Source organism: Crinia signifera, chromosome 1 (assembly GCF_055691185.1).
Source record: "Crinia signifera chromosome 1, ASM5569118v1, whole genome shotgun sequence".
NCBI classification, from domain to species: domain Eukaryota; kingdom Metazoa; phylum Chordata; class Amphibia; order Anura; family Myobatrachidae; genus Crinia; species Crinia signifera.
This window is the reverse complement of record NC_139217.1, coordinates 420,980,220-421,001,746: the sequence shown is the minus strand read 5'-3', so window position 1 is coordinate 421,001,746 and position 21,527 is coordinate 420,980,220. Positions and strand designations below refer to the sequence as shown.

The following is a 21,527-nucleotide window of genomic DNA, read 5'->3' as shown; positions in this document are numbered from 1 at the left end:
TGTACATCGGGGGCGCCGCTATAATACACAAGTACCGTATGTTCTCATATGGAGTGTTTTTACAAATTACGGCACACAGCTGGACAATCTTATTCAAATTACACTGCATGTAGTGTCACAGATTCACATCACACCACACACTAGTTTCCCTTACACACAGTAGTGCCCCTAATATATATAATGCCAACAGTAATAGTGCCTTTTACATATAATGCCCACAGTAATGCTGCTTATACATAATGCCGCTTACACATAATGACCAGAGTAGTGTAGGTTACACATAGAGGGTTATTCTGGTTCACTCGCATAGGCAAATTCACTGTCTAATGGACAAAACAATGTGCATTGCAGGTGGGGCAGATGTAACATGTGCAGAGAGAGTTAGATTTGGGTGTTATATTGTTTCTGTGCAGGGTAAATGCTGGCTGCTTTATTTTTACACTGCAATATAGATATCAGTTTGTCCATAATGTCCACAGAAGCGCCCCCTTACACAATGCGTAGTTGCGCTGTCACAATACCCAGAGTAGTGCCCCATACACATAATGCACAAAGTAGTAACACTTACACATAATGCCCATAGTGCCTCATACACATAATGCCCAGAGTAGCGATGGTTACACATAATGCCCAGATTAGTGCCCATACACATAACACCCCTGTGTCATGCTCCAATTCAGTTTGTGCTGCACCGACCAAGCAGTGAAGGGAGGGATCGCTAGGCACATACCTGTATATACATACATGTAATTATGTATGTAATGTATGTGCTGGATCGATACCCCAGGGAACGCCAGCAATGAGTAGTCTGGGGGGTGGGCTTAACAGTGCATAGATGTTTATGGTGATTCCCAGCTGCAGCACCTGATGCTCTCAGCACTGGCGATCCCTGGGGGATCGACCCAGCACATATATTACATACATCATGATACAGTAACATGTATGTATGTATATATGTACCTAGCTATCTCCCCCTCCACTGTTACTGAATTGTAGTGACCTAGAGTTTCTTGCTTGAAAGACAATCTGAACAGGTACAGTAATATCTGTATCAGCTTCATAAAATGACAACAGCATTGTGTATAGGTACCTAGCAATTTCCCCCTCCCTCTTTGTTGGGATACATTTTGTTTATTTTAGAGTACCATACCCATTGCTGCCTCTGCTGCTCTCACTTCTCCACGCATGTACTCAATAATTGCCTACTTTTGAAAACTAGTTTCAGGGAGATTTTGAATGCTCGAAAAATGCGTTGTGCCGCTGAGAGGGTGTGTCATGCTCCACCCAGCGTGTCTAACTTCACTTGGGGGTGTACCTATCGCCACTAAGGGGTGTGTCCTGCAGTGGCAGAAGAAAACTGGAACACTCTGGGCCTGGGTCAGATGTGGGTGTTGCTGACTGTAGCACTAAACATTTGAAAGAAAACTTTTCTGTGTGTGTGTGTGTGTGTGTGTGTGTGTGTGTGTGTGTGTGTGTGTGTGTGAGAGAGTGTGAGAGGAAGGATAGAGTGTGGGACAGAGGGAGAGAGTGGATGTGAGGGAGAAAATGAGTGTGAGAGGGAGGGAGAAAGTCTTGAGAGAGGGAGTGTGAGAGGAAGTGCGAAATTAGGAGAGAGCGAGTGTGTCGGTGTGAAAGAGAGGGAAACAGTGGGTGTGAGAGGGAGGAGAGTGTGAGAGGATTAGAGGAGAGTGTGTGTGTGTGTGTGTGAGAGTGTGGGTGTGAGATAGAGGGAGAGTGTGGGTGTGAGATAGAGGGAGAGTGTGAGAGGGTTAGAGGAGATTGTGTGTGTGAGAGAGTGTGGGTGTGAGATAGAGGGAGAGTGTGAGAGGGTTAGAGGAGAGTGTGTGTGAGAGAGTGTGGGTGTGGGATAGAGGGAGAGTGTGAGAGGGTTAGAGGAGAGTGTGGGTGTGAGATAGAGGGAAAGTGTGAGAGGTATAGAGGAGAGAGTGTGTGTGTGTGTGTGTGTGTGTGTGTGTGTGTGTGTGTGTGTGTGTGTGTGTGTGTGTGTGTGTGAGAGTGTGGGTGTGAGATAGAGGTAAAGTGTGAGAGGGATAGAGGAGAGTGTATGAGAGAGTGTGGGTGTGAGATAGAGGGTGTTAGATAGAGGGAAAGTGTGAGAGGGATAGAGGAGAGTGTGTATGAGAGAGTGTGGGTGTGGGATAGAGGAGAGTGTGTGTGTGTGAGAGAGTGTGGGTGTGAGATAGAGGGAAAGTGTGAGAGGGATAGAGGAGAGTGTGTATGAGAGAGTGTGGGTGTGAGATAGAGGGTGTGAGATAGAGGGAAAGTGTGAGAGGGATAGAGGAGAATCTGAGAGAGAAAAAGGGAGGAACCTAGACAGCTGCTGTGTGCAGTAAGATGGCTGCTCACCTTGGAGGGACCGGTCTCACCTTGCACACACCAATAACCATGGAGGTTCCAGGGGGTACTTATGTAATATCTGGACTCCCGGTTTTCTTATGAGACCGTGTCCCCTCGCGGGGCTCGCCACGCTTCGGGCACGGTGGCTCGCTGCGCTCGCCACACTATATAAAATCAACTCCATGCGTAGTTGGATAGTAGGGATATGAAAAAATGGGGTGCATTTAACATGGGAGTCCAGATAATACATAAGTACCGTTCCAGGAGACCTGTGCTGCACCAATTTGAATTCTTCAAATGATTTTCTTACACCTAAATAAAATTAGAAAGGTGGAACAGTTGGCAGAGCTGGCTTGAGGAGGGAAGCTCATGGGCACGGAACCCCCTCTCTAAGATGCCCCCACCTGTTGCTGCAGTTTGAGGAACTGCTACGGGCACAGTGCTAGAGTAAGAGTACGGCTTCCAGGCACGGCCTCCACTACTCCTAACTCTGCAGTGCCTGGCCTCTTTCTATCTGGCCGGGGCAGTGGGGACTCTGGAACATCCAGATGACCTATATTTGCGATGGCAAATGGGTTAATCCAGTAGAATTATGTGGCTTTCTGGGCAGCGGAAGACTCTGCATTCGCCTGGGAGTCTCTCCACAGGTTGCCAGAGAATCCCTCCCCCCATACTACAGCAAGTACACACTGCCATTACATAACACACATACCCCCATATTACACCCCGTATACACACCACTATGATTCCCCCGGGTCACCGTTGGCTTGTCGACGGACACCCGGGGTCCCCGCCGCCTGCCCGCACCCCCCCCCCCCCCTAACCCTGTCTGTCTCCCTGAAGCGGAGACGGACAGGGTTCCCGTCGCCCCGCCGATGGAGATTGAGACGCGCGTGCGTCTCAGTCAGATGGTGAGCCAGGCTGCTGGCGGATCGCCAGCGGTGACGTTCTGGCGATTCGCCAGCAAAGAGGCCTGCCCCATCTGTACATACATCTGCCCCCATATTACATTGAATACTCACATTATTATATTACATTACTAGCTGACCCGCCCGGCGTTGCCCGGGAAAACCTTGGGTTTTTATTATTTCCAAAATTGCTGAAAAATGTCATCTTACAGTATGCTGTGCCAAAGACCTAAGATTGTAATTTGTTATAGATTCCACCATAATGTTAGAATGTGTTTGCATTGATACTCAATGATGGCAATGAAATCAGGTGTGGTGTTGTTGTTTGAAACACAACGCTCCTGAGTTGATAACTTGTATGTGTTGATGAATTCCACATCCACTCCTGAGATTTAGCACCTATGACATACCTTCCAACATCTGAGGGTCAGAAATTGGTACAAAATCAGAAAGGGACGTGGCCACACCTCCATTTCTATACTTTCAATGGTACAGTTTCTAGGATGTGTAATTACAGGCACTGAGTGCGTGGAGAACGGGGTGGGCATTACTTCCCGCGCCATAATTAATTAAAAATTCACCGCTCCCTGCCACTGCCGCTCCCCTCACTGATCCTGCCTGCAACAGTCTCTGAGGTCTGGAGATCTGTAAAGCACATGCACCAAACAGTGGGGCAGCCACTGAGTGTGGGAGCAGGTCCGCGGGCCTGGCCACATGACACCATGACTCGATGCACGCTAACCGCACCACTGCAATACACCACTGGGAACGGGTGCAATGGGCCAAATTCTTCCCTACACCCACCAGGCCAATACACCGATCCAGCCATTGCAATCCTAAATGGGTGCATTGATAAGGTTTGGAGTGTAATAAGTTGAAGAATAAGACTGAGATAAAGATTTGCCATGTTAAAGTGTACAATTTACTCAGTAAATTGTGAAAACATATATACATGTACATAGAAGTACAATTAAAATATTAAAGTAGGATTAAAAAATAAGTTCTGATTCAAACTGATAATTGTTTGGATGGGGGTGGGTTTCGAAACAAATCTATAGGTGGGTGGGAGTATGGATATTGTGGGCATAATTGGTGTTTGGTACACCTACAGGGGGTCCTCAATTGATGGGATTTTTAGTACAGTGTCACAGTGTCACCATAGCGGGATTCCCAATTGGGGTCCAGGTGGTCTTTCAGGGGCCCTTTACAATCCCATAGGTCTCTCCTCCTTGAGCCTACAGTCTCCCTAATAATAGTCAATCACTGAGGGAGACCGTAGGCTCCAGGAGAAGAGACAAACGGGATTGTAAAGGGACCCCTAAAAGACCACCTGAACCCCAATTGGAAATACCCCTATAGTGACACTGAATTGAAAATTTCTCATCAACTGGGGACCCCCTGTGGGTGTATAAAACAATAATTATGCCCACAATATCCATACCCCCTCCACCTATAGATTTGTTTCGCAAACCACCCCCATCCAAACAATTATCAGTTTGAATCAGAATTTATTTTTTAATCCTACTTTCATTTCTTGATTGTACTTCTATGTACACATATTTATTTCACGATTTATTGAGTAAATTGTACACTATAACGTGACAAATCTTCATCTCAGTCTTATTCTTCAACTTCTTACACTCATAACTTCAAACAAATACATGCAGCGCTCATGCCCATCAACCAAACATTATCTATGAACCAAAAGAGTCTGGGAAACCCTTAAGGCAGAGCAGTGCCTAACATCCAACTGACTAACAGGGTGAGTGCAGTGTACCCACATTGTATTGATCAACGGGTACAATGGCCAGGACAAAGATTTCTCAGTGCAACTGGCCGGGGTTGCAGAGATGGATATGGGAAAAAAAGAAAAGCCGGTACATTAGGTACAGTTTCTATTAGCCGGTACAGACTGTTAAATAAACGGCAAATTATTTTTTTATGTGTTTGTGTGTGTTACTGTTTTTGTGTGTGTGTTCTAGTGTATGTGGTTGTGTGTGTTGTGTTGTATGTATCTGTCCAATGCGTAAGTATGTGAGGTGTGCTATGTATATACAGTATGTGTATGTGTTTGTTGTGCCTTTGTGTATCTGTGCAGTGTTTAAGTATGTGTTTTGTGTGTTGTACTGTTTTTTGTGTGTGTGGTGAATGTGGGTGTGTGTTGCGCTGTTAGAGCTATGTTATGTGTGTGTGTTGAGTGTATCTGCACAATGTGTAAGTGCGTAAGGTGTGCTATGTATAAATGTGTGTGTGTGTGTAGTGTGCTGTGTGTATCTGTGCAATGTTTGTGTGTGTTCTTTGTATTGTACTGTTTTTGGGTGCATGTTGTAGTGAATGTGGGTGGGTGTGTGTTGTACCGTGAGTGGTGTGTTATGTGTGTGTGTTGTGTTATGTGTATCTGATGACTGTGAGGTGCACTACATATATATGTGCGTGTAGTGTGCTGTCCGTATCCTGACAATGCTTAAGTGTGTGTGTTCTGTGTGTTTCTGTATCTGCACAATGTTTAAGTGTGTGTGTTTGTTGTACTGTTTTTGGGCGTGTGTTGTAGTGTATATGGGTTTGTGTTGTACTGCATGTGGTGTGTTATGTGTGTGTTTTGTTGTGTGTATCTGTCCAATGTGTAAGTAAAAGTGTGTGAGGTGCGCTCCCTATATATATGTGTGTTGTGTGCATACGTGGTGTACTGTGTGTGTGATGTGTGGTCTATGTATATCCTCAGTTATTCCTAATTGTTTAAAGCCTTCACCATAATGTTAGAATATGTAATGCATACTCAATGACATCAGGTGTGGAGTTGTTCCTTCGACAACGGTTTCCCCGATCGTCAATCTTTTTCCCAGATCATCAATGAAGGCAAATTAAAACTTGGTGTTTTTTAAATTTCTAAGTGAAATTTCCCAAAAACGGCTTCGAGGTGCACACCACCAGGTCCAGAGGTACCTTGTTGCCAAATTTGGCAGCTCTGAGTGCCACGGTGTGCCCGCACTGCAACGGACACACACACACACACACACGCACACAGACTCTTCAACTTATTATATAGATACAAATCCCCCCAGCTAGTTGAGTACACCCATCAATGAATTACATTACACACAGTGCCCCCCACACACATTATATACAGCTCCAAGAACACACATCACTGTATTATATTACAGAGCCCCCCTCCCCCCCACACATTATATACAACCCCCAGCACACACATCACTGTATTACATTACAGAGCCCCCCCACACACATACACACATAATGTACAGCCCCAGCACACACATCACTGTATTATATTACACCCAATTACATAAATTATATCCAGCCCCTGACTCCCCCAGGATACACAGCACTCACCGCAGGAAGAAGAGCTGCAGAGCTGTTGCTGGCCTCACGGAGCTCAGTCAGTGGTGGGCGGGGCTAGCTTCCAGGAAGAGTCCTGACCCCTGGCCAGGCTGACAGCTCTCTGCTCTCCCGATGTACAGCCACAGACTGACTTAAGTTCCTGTCAGCACGCAGCAGCTCCGGCTACATCACAGGCAAGCCTGATGTACTCACAGTGGCACAGCATCACCAGTCCTGCCTGCACACTGTTTCAAACTCGGCGCGGCGGCTAGTCAGTCAGGCTGCTTCTGTCAGGCACGCACACAGTGCAGAGTGCCGAGCCTAGGACACAGAGGGGGAACACTCTGATGATGTCGATGCTCCCCCTCTGTGTCCTAGGCTTGGCGCTCTGCAGGCTGCACTGTGTAGTGTGCGTGCCTGACTAAGGAGCTGCTGAGTTAGAAATAGTGTGCAGACAGGAGGGTGACACCATGGCCGCTGTCACTCATGTGGAGGAGTGAGAGCAGCGGTGCACAATGAAGGAGCCAGGTGCCCCCTACAGCTGCAACAGTGACACTCAAGACGGCAGCTGCAGTGTCAGATGAAGGTGGAGGGGGGAGCGCCTCTCAGGGCCGGCGCCTACCTGCTTTGCAGGATGTGCTGAGCGGGTAGCGCCGGCCCTGTATACACGTCGCTATGGAGCATAGCTAATAAACTAGTACTACTGTATTTTTGGTCTAATTCAGAAAGACCACACTTTTAAAATCTACTGTATCTAATATATACTGTGAATAGAAATAGTAACAGAGGGGCAGATGTATTAAGCCTTAACAAGAGATAAATACAAGGGTGATAAAGAGAGATAAGCCAATTAGCTCCTTACTGACTTTTTTCAAACACAGCCTGTAACATGGCAGTTGGCAGGTGATTGGCTGGACATTTATCTCTCTTTATCACCCTAGGATTTATCTCTTGTTAAGGCTTAATACATCTGCCCCAGAATTAGGAGAGCTGTGGTGAGATACTTTTTGACATCTGGGAAACTTTTATCACTGCTTCAGCTTTGACCCTAGCTTTATACACAGCTGTAATACCACATGAAATAAATAGTAATTGTGTTCAGTGGTCCCTTTTATGGGGTTTATTCAATGCCGGGTCTCAGTATTCAACTGACCCCCTGCACACGCCGATCCCCCCTCGCTCCGTTTTTGGAGTGAGGCGGAATGGGCGTATGCAGCCACTGAAACAGCGAGACTTGCGGCTAAATGCAGCAGGCTCCCTTCAACCCTGGAGTCCTCAGTCTGCTCTCAAGAAAGGTTTTCCACAACGGGGTTATTTTGGGGTATATTTATTCAAATGTTATTATTTTTGCAATTAGAGATGTCACCTATAGCAACCAATCTGATTGTATCTATTATTCTAGACGTACTGATGAGTAGAATTTGATTAATTGCTATGAGCCACTTTGTTTTGCTTTTGACATTATGTACAGGTATATTTAATGTGAAGATTTTGACTTGTTTCATTGTCATTGCTATACTTTGTGATCAGTGTGTGGTAACTTCCTTTTTGGGGTTTAATAGAAAATTCTACAAAAAATATTAACACAATCTCTTTAAACCCTAATTTCAATGTTGGCAAACTCAGATGTGTGTGGATTATTAGGTCGAAAGTGAAAAGGTTGACACACAAAAAAGGTTGACGTGGAAATGGTTGACACATGGGATGGGTCGACATGAAGGTTTTTTTGGGACCTTCAATTAGTGTAAAGCATACCCCTCCTATGGCTCGTTTTGCTCGCCATGCTGGGGGCTATTCTATTTTCCAGGGGTGTATTTATAATCGGTACAGTGTGCATAAGGCACAGTGGCCCCTGAGTCCCAGGGGGGCCCACAGCTCAAACTACATCCATTTTTTCAATAATTCCATTATGGAGACCAGCGACAGAGGCAGCAACGCTGCAAGAATCGGCAAAAAAATGATTGCCACACCATTTTTCTGGAGATCTGCCCATGCACAGTAGGGTCTGAGCACTCTAGTGCTCAGATCCGACTACAAAGCACTGCTCCCGGCTGAAAGGAGGGGGCCTGATTGGAGGAGGCTGCAAATTGGCCGTCTCCTCTCTTAAAGTGCAACTGCTATTAGCAGTGGTAATTTACTATTGCTAGTAGGTTCGCTGGGGATAGATACCTGCCACATATCGTAGACTATGCTTTACGTACCTCAGGTCATGGAAACACATTCCAATCAGCTCCAGTTTTTGTGCTTACAATGGAATTTTGTAACTTCAGCTATAGAATCAGCAGAGAGTTGGCGACTTTTAAACACCCTGCGCCTTAGCAGTCGTTAACCCCGCTCTGTGATTGTCCGTGGTCTTCCACTTTGTGAGGTAATTGCTTTGACTTTTTTTTATAACGGGGGCCATTTATCATTTAATATTTGCAGCTAATTCCCCCGAAAAGACCTGCTTTCAGGGATTAGCCGCAAATATTAACCCTTTGAGGGCCGCACCAAAAAAAAAAGTTTATGATAAACAGATTTCTCAACCGTTTGGTAGAGGCCTATATCTCACAAACTGTGATGTCTCATTTTAAAAAAACTATTGATTGTTGATGGTTGTTGTTAATATTATCCTCAGTGATTTCCTTTTGCTTTTTTTGTGATGCGGACCTCAAAGGGTTAAGTATCTCTGGAATTTACAGTAAGTAGAAGGGGATTGCAGCCGATATCTCCAATATCGGCTGCAATCCCTCCTAATCTACACGCATCGCAATCCCCCATAAATTTCTAAGGGTGATGCGATGCTGCGGCACCCAGTTGAGCAGATTGCAGGAATGGCATCTGCCCAGTGTTACATCCAGATGATAGGATTGCAGTGCGATTCTGGGCACTAGATCCTGCCCGTGATTCTATGGTAAAAAGGAAAGGGTCTCAATGGCAAAAAGTAGGCTGGTTGGAACAATATAATTCTGGAGTTTTGCCAGCACTAAGCTGAAGGTTGGGGAGTGTACAGGTTACAATGTTTCCAAAATGTGTTGGGATTATGACGGTCAGGATGCCGCTGTAGGTATTTTGACCACCAGTGCCATGGCTGACTGTATCCCATACACAACCCCTTACAAATTTATTGGAACACATTTGTAAACAATTCATATTTAAAAATAAGATCAATTCCTAATTTTTATTTTTTTATGTCAACAAAGTTGTCTAGGTGTATTGCTACCATGAGGTGAGGTAACAGCAAATATAGCAGAGGAGAAGCATTTTAAAAATAAGTTTGTTGTATTACACTAAAAATACAGTGCTGATGACTCTTCATTCTAAACCATAAAAATATCATACAGTAGTTTTTGCAAGTAATAAATGGCATATTTGTCAGAAATCAATCTTTTAATCAAAGTACATTATGAGTAAATCTGCAATGGCCGCTATACAGGCTGATGGCGCTTATGCAAGGGTACACAATTCTCTTCCTCCTGGTGCACTTCTATTCCCTTTAATAAGACAGTAAGGAGAATGTGCAAAGTCAACATATGGACATGTGTGTTTAACAAACATACTGGGTAAGTTCATTTGGCAGCAGGCAATTTAAAATGTATTCCACATATATAACTCCCAAAAGTATTGGCAATGGCATCAGAGAAATAACTTATAAGCCATCTCCAAGCACCATATAAAGCTACTAATTGTGTAGAATCCTTTTCATGTGTACACATGAATAATTTAAACCCCACGAAAGCGTTGCTCATTTTAAATATCTAAAAATATAAAATGAATGAACATAAAATGCAGCAAGAACTAAGTCTTTATTAAAATACATATTTTGTTATTTGCTTTAATGCAATAAAAAATATCAACAATTGTTGCAGTCCTGTGATCACCTGGCCAGAGTTAAAGGACGGTATTCAATGCGGCCGGCGAGCGGGTTTGTACAGCGAGGATGGCTTTTCCTTGCCGAAAAAAATAAGCCATCCTCGCCGTCAAACCCCCTCGCTACAGCCTCGCCGTATTCAATGTAAAGGACAAATCCTTGTCATGAGAGGACGGCGAGAATCCCCTTAAACGGTGAGGTTCGCAGCAAACCGTCCGCTACATTTTGTGGCCCCGCCGTTTTAATGGCCACACTCGAAGTTTCAAACTCACCTCAGGGAACAACATCTGGAGGAAGAAGCAGAAGTAATTCCTGTTGTTTTATGTCTAGATTCGGTAAATGACGAATAGAAACTATATATGCATGATCTTTGTACTAAATCCCAGAAGAATAAACTAGAGCCAGACTTATTTTGGACTCACAACGTGTGTGCTTTTATTCATCTCCCAATCGATTGGATTCCAGAGTTCTACTTCAACTGTAAAGGACGTTCATAAGGAGAGGCATCAGGAGGAAGTTGAATACACTGATGGCAAGCTATCAGCACTTCTTACCATCATAGCTAACTGTCGGGGCGCTGAATATACCCCAAAGAGTGAATGAAAAAATTGTGTAAGAGAAATTTTTTATTTTTTTTAGCCATAACATGACAGCAACTGTCATTAGTAAGTTATGTATTTATCCTGTATATATTGGTGGTTCCTCCTATGTTTGATTTGGTGTTGCCCACGTGCGGCCATGTCTAGAATTTTTTTCCGGGTCAATTTGTGTTCTCAATCCACCCCTGACCCCTGATACCTTGATAAAGACAGATGTCGAAATGCGTTGGTGGCTATTAGCAGGTATACACTCTGTACTAGGACCTACATAGGGTGAGCGTGTCCGGGTTCACTTTCATTGTTAGATCCATTTACCATCCTGTGTTATATCGCTTTTTTATTCTATTTTTTTATTCTATTTTTAACAATAAACTGGTATTGTGGAATATCCAGAGTGTTTTTTCTGAATTTGAGGACCTAAAAGAAACCATCATACGAGGATCCACAGTTACTTCAAGTAAGCATACGTGTGAGCATCCTTATAAACCCTATGGAATAGGCGTGTATTGAAAAAGATACCTCTATATGTATGGTGATGTTTGGTTTAATGTAAGCACATTGTAAGCAGACGTTACTATTATAACACAACGGTGATCCCATAAGAACCTTCCTCACGACCCATAGTGGAATAATTCAGCTCCGGTTTTGGAAATATCTCCATAATATTTTTATCGGACTTGCTACACTATGATAACTTCTTTTCATTGTTATTTATGAAAAACCTTGGGAGGAGAATTTGAAGAAAACCTACAGTAAATGGGCAAAGAAAAATTAAGAACTGATTATATTCTATGTTCTACAACGATTGGTCCAGGTGGTGAGAGCGCTGTTTGAGAAGAATATCATACCTTGTTCTATATATATGTAGAGGGTTTGGCGACCCTTTTTTTTTTTTTTATATTCAATTTGATAGCTGCTCTAGGCGCGGTCTAAATTGTTATTTCATTGTGGTAGAGCAATTTAATTGTTGCTCCATTTAGGCCTGGTTATACCTGGGGAGACCTATTTCAGCTCGAAACCCACTGGAATTTGTGAAAAGTGACCTGTTTGTAAAAAAACAAATTGAACTTTATACCTCACATTTATTAGTTTTGTTTGGTTTAACTGCCTAATACAGCTAAACCTGGTCTGTTTGGGCCCTACATACATATACAAAAATGGAATATTGCTCCCCGATTACCCATCATTTTAGGCGGGAGACAGGGCATTATAAAACAATTGAATTGCCCCCTTAGAATGTGTATTTTGGGAGTACAGTATGTCATATACAGTATGTCACCAGTATATTTATTTTACACTTGCAAGGTATACTTGCTAAATACACATATCCATACACTGATTTTCCGTGTTCTTCTTAGTATCCCTTTATTGACACAAAGCTCTCTGAGGATTAGTCCACTTGTATGGCGTTCTCAGTATGTACTACGGTGCTATTGCAGTTCAACTCATAAAGCTCCCTTGATTGACAGACTAATATATTCTGCTAAATGTCCTCCTCATTATGCTCATTAATAGCAGTGAATATTCATATGGTAATTGTACCACTTGCAATTATTCACATATTCATTATTCAAGAAGGTGAACATGTAGTACATCACTATGTGTTGATATATTGACTTTGCTTTTTGGGGGGAATCCAAACATATTAAGAGAGCTTTTAATTATCTGTCACATATTATTATCTGTTTGACAATTAGGCTATATACGTTAACTCTGTATTTTAAATTCAAACAGCAGTTTCTGTGTCCATGGGGTTTCTAATTTTTCTGTTGTATATAGTATAATGTGACCAGCTGCCCAGCTCACTTTTGATTTAAAATCATGATTAGCTTTATTAGCTGGTCACAAAGTACCATTGAAGCAACTTACATTATTACAATAATTTAAGTGTAGTTTACGTCTTTAGTTTTGGAATATTTTACTGACCTGTGATAATTTCATATATCTGGGAAACATTTTATGTGAGGGAACATGCTGATTATGTACAGTAGATGAAAAAAAAAGGAGGAAAAAGGGATTATGTAGATGATTTTGTATTTCCAATCCGGGGTATGCTTCAGTATTCTATTGCTGGCGCATTCGCCTGTTTTTTTTTTTTTAGTCCTTTTTTGCCCATACCATTTCGTCTGTATGGAAGAAAAATGATTTAAAGCCGGTTGAAAATACCTGCAATTTCGCCCAAAAAAGGGGAGGAAAAAAACATGGGGTGACATTCTATGCTATGCGATTTTCTGTTTTTGGCGTTATTTAGACCACAAAATGGCGATATCGCATTTTTCAGTGAAATCGCCAATTTAACGTGATGCGTTAAGGGACAGAAATCGCATATTTTGTGCGTAAAGGTATGCGGAACAAAAGTGCGAGATTAATTCGCACTTTTATCGCATCCAGATGTTTTTCAATGCAAAACTATACAAACCGCTTATTTAATGCTATGCGCATTTGCAAATCGCACTTTTGCGGTGTCTATTTATCGCACTTTTTTCAGACCTGGTTCTATTTGGCGCATTTGCACACAACTCATTTTGGTCAAGTGCACACATGTTTATTTTCAACACAGGTGCCTTCATTAACACTCCCAAACACCCCTACATTTACCCCAACATTAGTAAGGACACCTGTGAGGGTTTAAATAATGTAGATTTGTATGACTATTTTAAACTTGGTTATCTGTGATGTGTCCCAATTGGAGGACCAACGTAGGAGGGAGGAAGGTGGGCAAAAGATGCTGGTAGCCCCCCCACTACTGGGTACCCCACGTATGTATGGTGCTCACCTGTACCTGGACTACCTGTCGGACCAACAGGTTGTGGGGATGGTTACGCTGAACCCCATTACCCTGTCGGAGTTATATCAGCAGGTGAGAGATGCTTGGGCCCATTTTGTGGGTGGCAACTATGTAGTGTCTGTCCAGCACTAATTAATGTGTGGCCTCTACTATTTGTCCACAGCCTCCACTCAGTCTGTGACCTCATGGGCCTTGGTGGTATAACAGGCCACTTTGCCAAATCATTTTACTCTACTGTTACTTGCTATAAAGAAGTTGTTGCAGACATACATCAGCAGGCATAACTTTTCTGGTAAGCACATGTGGCCTGTACTCCAAAATGTACCAGTGTTGGAAGTGGAAGTGTACTCTTTAACAAATTATTGACCAATACCATCTGTTTCCACCCATATTGAACCTAACACCAGTCCACAACAGATGCACATGGTGGTGCTGACCTATCCCTTGCTGATATCTACCTTCTAAGTACTCTTGGTACATGTAAGAATGAAGTTTGCAGTGAAACATGGCTCACTGGTGTTGTGGAACTACATGTGCCAGCATGCGCAGACACACTACAACCATTACAGTCCAAACCATGAGTGTCAGAGCCTGCTGGAAAATGTACATCCACAACCTTTGCCAGGCAATGAGTTATAGCACACTACTTTACTGCAATCCCATAGTCATATACCATTCCAATATGTTATATTTCACACATTCATTTATCTTGAGAAAAAGACACAAACACAATGTTATGCGGTTAGTAACTTTTACTTTTTTTGCTGTAAACCATTCTGCAGTTTTACATGTGCAAAATACAAACTGTGGGGCCATGTACAAAGATATTTGGCATATTAATATGTATAAACACTGATGTAGCAGCTACCTTCGGCCAGCATCAGGCAGCCCTACACCACTTTTAGAGCTGGCACTAAGCCCACCACGGGTCCTCACACTACGACGGGGTGGGAAAGTGGGGGAGACACTTATTGGGGTGCTGGAGACACTGCTGAGGGTTGGGGTAGTGCCACCTCCCACATTGCCTTCCTGCTGCTGCTGTATTTGGGCCTGCATAGCTAGGAGGGCATTGGTCTGCGCTGTGCATGTGTGGGTTAGGGCTGTAAGACTTTGTGCCAGGCTCCCAATATGGCTATTCTGCTCCCGTATTGCAGCAGTTAGTTCTGCAAAACGGGTGTCAATACTGTTGGCAATGCGCACTTGAGTGCCTACACCTACCCGTACACTACGTGCAATTTTGCGCAACTGCAGGAAGGTGTCACGCATGTACCCCTGTATATTTCCCATTTGGAGGCTTTGGGAGGCCATGAATTCAAGCTGCTTGTCCTTGAAATTCACCAAGGAGTTAGCTACTTGGGAAGCAGTAGCTGGTGTATGGGGTTGCTGGGTGGTTGGTGGTGGGTTGGGAGACACCCCACTTGGGGGAAGATCACTCTGGGACGAGGTCTGCATTTCTTCCTCTGCCGCAAAGGTGTCGACCGGATCAAGAATGATGTCCATTTCGTCTAGCACCAGTATTGAAGAATCTGTTTGGTTTGACCCTAGTTGTATAGCACCTGTGGATACAGATGAAGAGGTAAGTATTGATGCATATATAGGCCACACTGTCCTCTATACTGTTTTACATAGGCCTATAGATGGCTGACGCCCATACCTAGGGGTGTTATGCACTTACACATGTACCCCGATACAGCATGCAACATTGACATTAATAATATGTCACATGCCTAGCTCAGATTACACTCATTTCCGCTGCAATGTAGCAGCAGGAGCAGAATGTAGTGTGGGATATTGTTGATGTGACATGGGTGTGTGTACTGTATGTGTAATGGGGTGTTGTTTAGTCATTTACCTGCTTCCGCAGATTCTGCAGCAACGGGCCTTCTTCTCTTGGATGCTGCAGCACTTCGGGACGGACAATCTGTACAAGGAAAGATGGGCAGGCATTATGGACCTTGCAATGGATAAGCATTTTCAGAAAACATGCAGTGAATTCACAATAATGGACAATACCCCATAGAAAAGGACAGCATTATATCTGGACCACCCTTTTTTTGGTTTTCAGTCAAATCTTTAATTTCAAACTTAGTAGTAAACTAGTGTACACATGCCAAGTATAGGATATTCGGTGGTATGTAGGCATGGCAGCTAAACCTCCAGTACACCACAGGGTTTTTGTACACATAGATGTTAGTCTGCTGCAAACAATGGTACACTGTTAATCAATATGAGTAGTTGTGGAACTACAAGGCCCAGCATTGTCAGCAATTTACAAGCAGGAGCAGCCATTTTCTTGTGCATGACCTTGCTGGGCTATGTAGTTCCACAGCAGCACTTTACAAAGCATTACAATACAAGTGCACATTGCAGATATAATACATTGGCATGTATGTTACAGTTTGCATGGGGTCACACTTACCAGCTCGCGGTGGCGTTTGTGGCCTGTCGGAATCCGCCACATGCATCCCAGGCAGGACCTCAGGTGGGATGATGCGCTTCAGCTTCACCTCATAAGCATTGTAGGTGACAGTGGTGGGGCTTCCTCCTCCAGTCCTGGTGGCCTCCTCCATCTCCAGGGCCATTTTATGCTTCAACTGGCGTTTTATATCGTTGAAGCGCTTCTTCACATTGCGCACCAGGCGCTTGTGATTACTCACAGCGTTCACCGCCTGGGTGATGTCCTTCCATATAGCGCGCTTGCGCTGGGCAGTGGTCTTGTAGTTGGTTTTGCCAAGCAGCCTCTCGAACACTGGCATGATAGCCCTCACAAGTGCCACATTTTCCTCATAGGAAAACCTGACCATTCGGCCACTTTTGGTGCGACCAGCTACCACCTCCTCCTCCTCATTTTCTGCCCCAGCCATGTCGCCCTCCTCCTCCTCCATGCCAGTGTCTTCCTCCTCCTCACCAGCATCTTCCTCCACCTCTGACATGTGGCCCTCCTGCAGCTGGTGTGGGGTATGGTCTAGGGCTTGGCTGTAGGATGGGGATGCCAGCGGATCCTCCATCCCCTCTGCTGGGGCTGGACGGCCAGGGTCTGAGCTGAGGCTGGCCTTGCTGTGGCCATGCTGCCTGCCACACTGCTGCCTCTCCCACTTGTCTGGCTGCTGCCACTGCTCCCTCTGCCACTGCTCCCTCTGCCACTGCTTCCTCTGCCAGTCATCACTCTGCCACTGCTCCCTCTGTCACTCCTAACTCTGCCACCAACACCTCTTCCTGAACTCACGCTTCCACTGCTCCTCTCCATGCTCCTTACTTCCTATCAAAGAGTGAAATGGCGCCAATGGCACTTTATATAGGGGGTGTGATGCATAATGGAGGGGACATAGGTGGGCCAATAGGTTTGGGGGTTCTTAGTGATGCGGAGACAGGTTTGTAAATCGCACTCCGGTTGGTCCAAAACTCGCACATGACCAGCGGAAGAAATGGCGCGTTTTTGTTACTAAAAATCGAACTTTTTTGTGACTAAAAATCGCACCACTTTGCCGCAAATCGCAACTCTTCGCACTTTTCAGCCTCAAATGCGCATCACATTAAATAATCAAATTTTGACTGAAAAGTGCGAGTTAGAAAAATGCGATTTGCGGCGATATAGTGTGCGAATTAAACATGCGCATTTAGCGCATAGCATAGAATGTCACCCATGGTTTCACCGATCCACGTGTTTTTTTGCCTGTGCCAAATGTTAGGCCTAGATGAAGAATCTGCACTTTAATTGAAATGGTCGAAATGAAATTCTACCTAAAAAAAAAAGGTCAACCAGTGTAAATTTTTCGCCAACAATTGTATTTGTATTCACTTTACTAATATAGTAACGAGAGGATACTCTAAAAAATACAGTATATAGATGCCTAAATATAAATAGTACAACATTTTTCTATATGTGTAGAAAAGATAGTGTATGTATATATTGTGTTTGGTGTGTAGTATTTGTTGCTATAAAAATCGAAGAATATAAACCAATAAATTGTTGCTTATACTGCAAATTGTAGTGCTGTGTATTGTATTCAAGTAATCATTGTACTATATTTTATTCTACTGTTTATATTCTATATTTATTATGTTTATGTTGGACAATTTGAGTACACACAATTTAAAATTGGATAGATTGTTTTATAAATATTTAACTCTTCCCAATGGAAATCTTTAACCCTCTTTCAATATTGTTTGCTTACATCCCCAGTTCATTTATCGCCAGTCTTATGGGGAATGGATTGTCAGTTGAGCATGTGGTCCCAGCAGTTCCGTCTTATTTAATGATGACTACTTGTTTAATAACTGGCTTATACATTTTTAACAGCTACTTTTATTATATAAATAGGTGATAACTTTTAAAGAACAGAATCTGTTAAATTGTCTTTTCTAGAATTCACTCTAAATGAAGGCGTTGGGAGTTACAGATAAAATTATAGCATTTACCGTGCACGATTTCGAAGGATAGATTTAATTGGAATTTAGACAACAAGCAGGAACCCTGCATGCCGGAACTTTGCGCTAATTATTTTCTCCTCTTACAAAGGCGGCTGGAAAGGTCACGCTTTTCTATTCTTTTAACTGAAAGCAGAATTCTGAACTGGTGTTCAATCAAACAAGCATTTATACTCCATGTTTTTATTTATTTTTAAGGCCATGCTAGCCTCATCCGGCCTTTGTATTATAGCATGTTTGACGGAAGAAAACTAAATTAGAAAGATGGTTCCTCTGGTCCGCCAGATCCCGTGACTCTGCTAGTGAGAGGTGCCTTTTTTTTTTTTTTTGACAGAAATTTGTCTATGACATAGCAAGGTGCAAATAGCATTAATTAATTTGATATATGACACTTGTATATCAACGTAAACAAGAAAAACCCAAATCGGGCGCAATATGTGGGTTAATTAGCACAATATCATTTATACCTGATTAACCTTTGATAAATAATCGGATAATCGATAATTAATAGTTATCTAATTAACTGGACGACTAAAAAGAAAGGTTCAAATATACTAGAATCGGCAGCTCCCAATAGCAAACTGGATTTTTGCCAAAACTGCCAATAACAATTTTTATATAAAAGATAAAGATGCGTGTGAAATTATAGTCACATGCAGATCCCCTTTTATAAGAGAGCGCCACACAGCTAAGTAAATTTAATTCAGTTTATTATTTTCATATTGATTAATTAAATTTCTATATAAAAAAACAAGTAACAATAAAAACAGTGATAGTTTAAGAATCAAGTGGTACAATAAAGTGACTGGAAAACACACTCCAATGAATTCACATTCAGTTTTTTTCCCACTTAGGGAAAAAAGTCCCGTGTTGTATTAGAAGGCAACGTATGATAGTTAATTGCGGCACCTGTTGAATTAGATGGAGATTACTTCCCAAAAGAGGCTAAGATCCTTTGTTATTCAGGCAAATTTATATCCACTTTAGGCTTATGTAGTGGTGACACTTTTGGGCTGTGGAAGGGGCCCCGTTTGTAAAGGGTGCCCGGAGCAACCATGATTGGTTCTCCCGGATTGCTCAAGCTCACCCGAGCGGCTACCGCCGCTTGATGTTATTGCAGACGGGGAGCGAGCCATCCATCTCTGCTTCGGAAAGCCACCTTGTGAGGGGACTCGCCGGGAGGATCAAGTTGTTAGTTCAGCTGTAGCTGCAGGATAGTTTGGACGAATGTCAGCTGGGATCTGTTGTAAGACCGGAGATGTGATGTTGCCAGGGAGTGTGTTCTGAGAAAACCGCTATACCTTACCCACAGGGGAGGAAACGCTGACTTTTGCGATATTTTCGCCAAAAACGGCCGAAATCACACCTTTTCCCGAATTCGCATATTTATTGAGATGCGAAAAACGGCGATTTTGCCGCAAAATCACACTTTCTGACAGTGCGATTTTTAGTCACGCCGGAACTCGTATCCAGATGTTTTCCCATTGAAAAGTATACAATTCGCATATTTAATGAGATGCGAATTCGGGAAAATGTGTCTAAAAATCACCAAACATTTAGATCAGGTTCTGATTTGCGAATTGGCCAAAACTCTGCACAGATCATTGAGTCCCAGCATGCGGGGCATTAATAGGCCCGCTGGGACTTGTCCACCTGTAAAGAGAATGTTTTAAAAAACACACACACACACACACACAGAAAAGTACAACTTTATTTCACACACAAACACACACCTCACTTTCACACCAATATACTTACCAATCCAGGATCCAGCGCTGGTCTGTCTGCAGCATAGCTGGCTCACCCTGCACTGATAGCGGGGTGAGCCGGCTTTCTCCTGCGTAGCTATCACCTTCTGTAGCGCTGTCCCAGTGCTACAGAGGCTGAGTGCGTCTTCGGCTTATGCGTCTCCATGGAGACGCATCAGCCAATTACGCTCTCAGCCTCTGTAGCGCTGGGACAGCGCTACAGAGGCTTTTAGTGGCGCCAGAGAAAGCCGGCTCACCCCGCTGTCAGTGCGGAGTGAGCCGGCTATGCTGCAGACAGACCAGTGCTGGATCCTAGATTGGTAAGTATATTAGTGTAAAAGTGAGGTGTGTGTGAAATAGTTATACTTTTCTGTGTGTGTGTGTTTTTAAAACATTCTCTTTACAGGTAGACTACAAGTCCCAGCAGGCCCATTTATGCCCCGCATGCTGGGACTTGTGGTTCTGCAAGTCCCAGCATGCGCGAGAGGTCTGCTGGCACTTGTAGCTCTCCTGCATAAAGCAATGTTACGTATGTGAGAATTAACCCTATCAGGCCGGCGTCCACTGGCCACGGACGCCAGTGACAGCCCCGGGCTTCAGCCCTGGACAGGTGAAGCCTGGGGGAAGGGGCTCTTTTATTGGGGTGGTCCCCACTCCTCCAGGTACCCCGTCAAAGGCTGACCAGCCACGGTGCTCATGTTTCGGCCGGGGGACCTTATATAAAAAGTGTCCCCCGGCTGTGGCATGACACCACGGGCTGTTGGAGCCCGGTGCTAGTTTCAAAATACGGGGAACCCTCAGATTTTTTGCCCCCCATATTTTTGGAACCAGGACCCGTCCAAGAGTCCGGGGCTGGTTTCAGAAATACGGGGGACCCCTATGCTTTTTGTTCCCTTTATTTTTGGAACCAGGTCTGGCTCATTGAGCCCGGGGCTGGTTTTTCTAAACACAAAATCGAGCATTTACTCAAATTCGCACATTTTCATGCCTAAAAATCGCACATTTTCATGCCTAAAAATCCCACATTATCGCAATTTTTGTTCCGGAATACGCACCTCAATAAATATGCGAATTTGCGGCAAAAAATGTGATTTAAAAAAGTGCGATAATGGGCGATTTTAAAAAGGCGATAAAATCGCATTCTACTTAATGTCACCCGTATTTTTAGAAAATCCATGTTGCCTTTGGTTAAATTCTTATGAAGTATCAGGAATTTGCATTCTGAAATGATAGAAGAAATAAAACTAACATTACACAAGTTTTGGATTCTTTGAAGTGGATTACAAAATCTCATCTGTATTCACTAGACCTATTGTACTATGCAATTTTGTAATTTTATAGGCATAAATGGCATATGTTAGATATGTGTAGATTGTTTTCATTGTAATCCATTACATTTTGTTTTCCTATAAAATGAATAGGATATTCTGCCAAACAAAACTGTAGATCGTAACCAAAGAACTTGCACTTTTGTTTCAGTGTGTCTCTTGAGAAGTTGATCCAATAGGTTTG

General features: G+C 43.5%; 2 protein-coding genes across 2 annotated transcripts in view; one reads left to right on the top strand and one right to left on the bottom strand.

The window, feature by feature from the left end:
* The window catches only part of MSH3 (mutS homolog 3), a 192,110-nt gene that overhangs the window by 135,271 nt on the left and 35,312 nt on the right, over positions 1 to 21,527 (top strand).
* LOC146032460 (uncharacterized) lies at positions 14,704 to 16,703 on the bottom strand. The gene is made up of 3 exons (XM_083158494.1): positions 16,259 to 16,703; positions 15,692 to 15,760; positions 14,704 to 15,395 (listed from the first exon to the last, which is right to left on the bottom strand). Exons 1-3 carry the CDS (start codon positions 16,701 to 16,703, stop codon positions 14,704 to 14,706), a joined length of 1,206 nt encoding a protein of 401 aa, XP_083014620.1.